This window comes from Corvus brachyrhynchos, unplaced genomic scaffold, assembly GCF_000691975.1.
Source record: "Corvus brachyrhynchos isolate BGI_N302 unplaced genomic scaffold, ASM69197v1 scaffold45, whole genome shotgun sequence".
NCBI lineage: Eukaryota > Metazoa > Chordata > Aves > Passeriformes > Corvidae > Corvus > Corvus brachyrhynchos.
Window position 1 is genome coordinate 490499 of NW_008238361.1, and position 5294 is coordinate 495792.

Below are 5294 nucleotides of genomic sequence, written 5' to 3' on the forward strand. Positions count from 1 at the left end.
GCCTTTGTCCTTCTAAAGCAGTGCACGTGCCTGCTGCTGGGGCTGAGTTGAGCAACTCTGTGGGACAGCACGCAGTGCTGTGGCAGAGCAGCAGCTACTCCAGTGTGCTGGAAGGGTCTTGTAAAACCAGCTCGTGCCTTTTTATGAATTGGTATCTTCAGACAAGAGCTGCTCTGCCAGGGGCTCAGTGCCCCTCAGTTAATTCCCTGGGGGAAAGAGACCCTGGAGTAGAGCAGGATCTGCTTCTCAGCTCCCAAACAGCTTGGACGCCTCTGTGATGGAAACCAGGTTACAACACTCTGTCCCCTGACCTCATTGCCCCACCTCCTTGGTGTGTAGTGTGCGGGATGCTGACTTGCCTCCCTCAGTTGTAAACCTTTGACCTCTCGGCCTGTGGAATCTGTTTTGCCCAGTTTGGATGAACTATTACAATTTTTATCAAAGTGTTCTCCGAGGTCTTGACGTTTTCAGAGTTGCCAGGAAATGTGCTTTCTAACCTTTGTTTGCAGTTGCAAGCTTTTTTAAAAGAAAAATTATAATCCATACATACTGTATAATATAATGTAATATGAATTTAAAACAGTACGTTAAACTGTAAGTGTGTGTGTGAATATTTGACAAAAGTATTTGGATCTGGGAACAGACTTCTTATCAGTCTGGGGTCATAAGATGGTACATAAGGTGTCCCCAAGAAGGGTGGGGACAAGCATTTTAGCAGTGCTTGTTGTGATAGGCCAAAGGGAGGTGGATTGAAACTGAAAGAGGGTCAATTTGCATTAAATATAAGAAGTGTTTGACCATGAGGGTGAGGAGGCCCTGGCACAGGGTGCCCAGAGCAGCTGTGGCTGCCCCTGGATCCCTGGCAGTGTCCCAGGCCAGGTTGGACAGGGCTTGGAGCAACCTGGTCTAGTGGAAGGTGTCCCTGCCCATGGCAGGGGTGGGATGGGATGAACTTTAAGATCCCTTCCAACCCAAAGCATTCTGTGATTCTGTGATCTTTCTAGAGGTGCCATAAGCATTTTCTTGTCAGCTTGAAATATCTTGAAGTGCATTTGAATTGTAGAAAAGTGTTTTCCAAATTTTTGTTACAGTGAAGGACAGACTGTTCTTTGGAAAAAAAGAAAATGAATGATCTGGTGATGGGTTAGTTTTTGTGGGACTGAGGTAAAAAGCCTTTTAAGGTTCACCTAAAATAAACTCCTGTTAAATGTAAATAGTGTATGTCATTCTCAGAAGATTTGTTGAGGAAATTAGGGAGAGTTTGCATCACTCTCTCTGTCGCTTGGCTCTGCCATGCACCCACTGCTGCTCAATTTGCAGTGCTCTTTGTTTGCTGTGGCCAAATGAGTGCTCTCTGTGTTTCCAAATTTACGGTAATTTAGTCCTTCACATAATGTTCTCTGCTTAAATGTTTAGTAATTAGTAGAAGCCAGGTAGAGTGGTTTTGTCTGACTCATTTTAGATCTGCTTGAGGATGTTTATTTTTCAAGCTGGTGCAAATACGATGTTTTTTATTTTCCAGCTTTATTTTTGTAACTTGTGTGTATCCTTCGTGCAGTGTTTTTCTTCTCCCTTCCCCACAGTTCGGGTGTATCCACCTACCCAAAAGGTCTATAAATAAATTTGAATGCCGTGTAAAATTGTTTTCTTCTAAGCAGCAGCTGTTTGGCCTCTGTGTATCTGTGCCCGGAGTGCTGGGGACATCCAGTGGCTGCAAAACACTTCATGACAATGTTTTGCAAGAGTGCAATAAAAAGCTTGGTGGTAATCCCGTAGGAGATAATGGGCCAGTCTGTAGCCTCAGGGGCTGGTTTTGCTGGTGAGTTTGGAGCTGACCTCATTGGTCTTTGGCCAGTTAGGCCCTTGGCTCCTTCTCTTCCAGAAACCATCTGATGGGGTTGCTGCTCCCGGGGACCTTTAAGCTTGTGCTGCTATGGTTGAAGGAGACTTCACAGTGACTTCTTTTTTCTGTCCTTCAGGCCTTGCAGTTATGCATTCCCAAAGCACAAACCAGTTGGATGTGGGGAACAATCCCCGTGTGGGCACCAAGCGCTACATGGCTCCAGAAGTCTTGGACGAAACGATCCAGGCAGACTGCTTTGACTCCTACAAGCGGGTGGACATCTGGGCCTTCGGGCTGGTCCTTTGGGAAGTGGCCAGGCGCATGGTTAGCAATGGTAAGTGCTTGGGACTCCTTCCCTTGGCTCTAGGAGAGGCTGAGGAAGTGCATGGCAAAGCACCTGCCACCTAAATGCACAGGAACATGCTGGGCCTCCACAATAGTTTGATTCCTGATACGTTGAGGAAGCTGTTGGTGTGTTGGGTACAGTGGCTGAATCCTGTTGTCATTTCTGTTAAGGCAGAGAAGAGAGAGAATCCCCTGCTCATTCTTAGCCCTGGTGAGACCTCATTCATACCAAATAGCTAAGTTAAAATTTTAGATTACAAAGTCTCCATCCTTCTTCCTTGTGTCATTAAACCCTAGTGAATATTTGTAGGTGGCTGTTTCTCATGAAAAATCCTAAAGGACAGAAAGAAAATGCATGGGAAGTGCAGAAGGTGTCAGAATTCAGGACTGCTTTTGGTTTACCGAGTTAGATGCACTCCCAAGGTAGGGCTTGGTCCAAGTGCAGTTGTGCTTGGGAAGGGTGTCCCTGCCATCCTGTCTGGAGCACAGGGTCACTTCCTCTCTCCTTGGCCAGGATGCTTGAATTTCAGAACCTTTCAGCTGGGTATCTCTTGGTGTGATTCCTGCTCAGTTCAGAAGTCCTCTCTGACTTGTAGATCTCAGGCTGTGCTCTCTGGACCTAAGTGGGCAGGAGAAGACAGAGGATGCCCTTCAGGCATTTCTGCAGATCCTGACAGGGTTGTTCATGGCCACGTCTTTAGATATGAGGAAATTGCAGATTGTCACAACCATTTGTTTAATCTATTGTGTTTGAGCTCTTCCCACTAAGTCCAAATGTGCTGAAGGTGTACATGGCTAGTTAGAGGAAGGAGGAAAGATGGTGAATGTGCAGTGTTAATGTTTCTGAGAGCGTTTGTTGGCACAGGTGTGTTGTAGGCAGCTGTGAAGACTTGCACAATGTTTGGGGCCTTCCGGGTTGCATCACATCAGTGTGAGTGCCTGGGGAATTTCAGCTGGAGCTTTGGTGTTCTGTGCAGTTTTATACCCTGCACTGCCTTGGCAGTCTGTGAGCAGCCTCGGGTATCGGTGGCCGTGGAGCGATGGGCTGGCTGGGCAGGGCTTGGTGGATTCCCGGTGCCACAGGGGATGCTGGTGTGGCGGGGAGGGAGGGCAGGGCCGGCCCCCAGCCGAGGGACTGCACCCACGGAGCGGGGCAGGGACCAGCAGGGCTCCTGCAGTGTGCCACTGGGCACAGGCACAGTACTGGCGCTGTACACAGGCATTGCTGCAGCTCACAGAGGCTTTACCTGAGCTGCTCTTGAACGAGCGAGGGTGGATGGTGCTGGCAGCTTCACCAGGCTGGTGTGGAGCTCAGGGGACTGCAGGCCTACCTGCTTATAAGTGAATGCTCTGGGAATTTGATTCTGACTGAGCTCAGTGCCACCATGGAGACACTTACGGTGATGCTGATCTGTCACTGCGTTGGTCATGTCAAGACAGTCTGAAGTTTCAGGCACTGGTGACACTAACTGCACAGAACCAGTTGCTCTGTACTCCTGGCTGTTGCTGTAAGTAATTCCATGCCCTTGCACTGGTTGGGATGGAGTAAACATCTTCCCTTGCCTCTGTGCATTGAGCTGTGTGGGAATCGTTGCTGGTCAGGTGGTCACTCTGATAACCCTGTTTGCTTTGCAGTGAGACTTTGGCATTGGGAGTGAGCCTGCAGGAGCAAGGGCGTAGTGGTGTGAAGGGGTGATGATGTCTTGGGGGACCAGAGGCACTCGTCAGCTCCCTGTGCTACAAACTTCTGCTGTTCTCCCGGGCTTGTGGACACTGGGCATCTCTTGTTCACCTGAGTCCTTCCAGTGACTCAGCCTGGTTTAGTACTTCAGCTCACAGAGACCTTGAAGTTCTTAAATTTTATTTAATTTAATTTTTATTTTAAAAACTTACCCAATGAATCCTCCAGGTGACACAGAGGTTCTTGGTATTTTCTTGTTTAGTATGAGGAGGAAAATGTGATAGGTAGCTCCTTTGGCACAAACAAATACTTGTGTGTTGTCTGTGTGCTGTAGCAGGAGCCAGCCAGCATTTTCTCTGTACTGAAAATGTGATTTCGCTCCCCAAAGCAGTGTTTGACTCTCTTCAAGCAGAGCAGTGCTGGTTCTCTGGAGAGTGTCCTCTGCTCTTGGAATGTGCTGCCTTGGTTCAGTGCTTCCCTGGTGCCTGGCACTCACAGCTCAGATCCCTGGGAATTGTCGTGGTTGTTCCCAGGGTTGTGGTCTTGTTCAACAATGACAGTAACAGTAGAAGCTCAGAGGTGGTTCCTACTCAAAGTAACCCTGGCGTGTGGTCGTCGTTCCCTGTGCAAGGCTGGAGCTGTTGCTGTGCTCTGTGTCGGGTTGAGCAGTGAGATTTGTGCATGCACAGGACAAGCTGGACTTAAAGTCAGCTAAGGGCCATGGACAGGCTCCGAGAGCTGGAGCCCCTCTGCTCTGGCTGGGTTGGGAGAGCTGGGAATGTTCAGCCTGGGGAAGGGAAGGCTCCAGGGAGAGCTCAGAGCCCCTTCCAGGGCCTGAAGGGGCTCCAGGAGAGCTGGAGAGGGACTGGGGACAAGGCATGGAGGGACAGGACACAGGGAATGGCTTCCCACTGCCAGAGGGCAGGGATAGATGGGATATTGGGAAGGAATTCTTGGCTGTGAGGGCGAGGAGTCCCTGGCACAGGGTGCCCAGAGCAGCTGTGGCTGCCCCTGGATCCCTGGAAGTGTCCAAGGCGAGGCTGGATGGGACTTGGAGCACCCTGGGCTAGTGGAAGGTGTCCCTGCCCATGGCAAGGGATGGGATGGGCTTTAAGGTCCCTTTCCTCTCAAACCATGTGGGGAGTCTATGAAGTGACAAGGAGTAAAGGTAAGAAGCCACTGCAGTACGTGTGAATTGCAGGTGATTGGAGAGCAGAAAGCCAGTGGCCCCAGGAGAGCAGTAGGGCGTGCTGGAAATGACAGAAGTCACCTCCAAGCTGTGCAGAAAGCCCAGGCTGTGGGTTGTGCGGAAGGTGTCCCCGAGCCAGTGGGCAGCCCGTGCTCCCCGGGCAGTGGCCGAAGGCAGCGTGCCCCGGTCGGTGACGCTGTGTGGGCGCAGCGCTGTGGGACAGAGGGCGAGTGGCT

At 50.3% G+C, this 5294-nt stretch overlaps 1 protein-coding gene across 4 annotated transcripts in view; it reads left to right on the forward strand.

Annotated features, from left to right (window-relative positions):
• The window catches only part of ACVR1 (activin A receptor type 1), a 48234-nt gene that overhangs the window by 38607 nt on the left and 4333 nt on the right, over positions 1–5294 (forward strand). For all 4 annotated transcript variants that reach the window (XM_017736066.1, XM_017736068.1, XM_008634981.2 and 1 more), the window contains exon 8: positions 1980–2177. In XM_017736066.1, coding sequence (XP_017591555.1) covers positions 1980–2177 — 198 coding nt within the window. The remainder of the gene's footprint in view (positions 1–1979; positions 2178–5294) is intronic.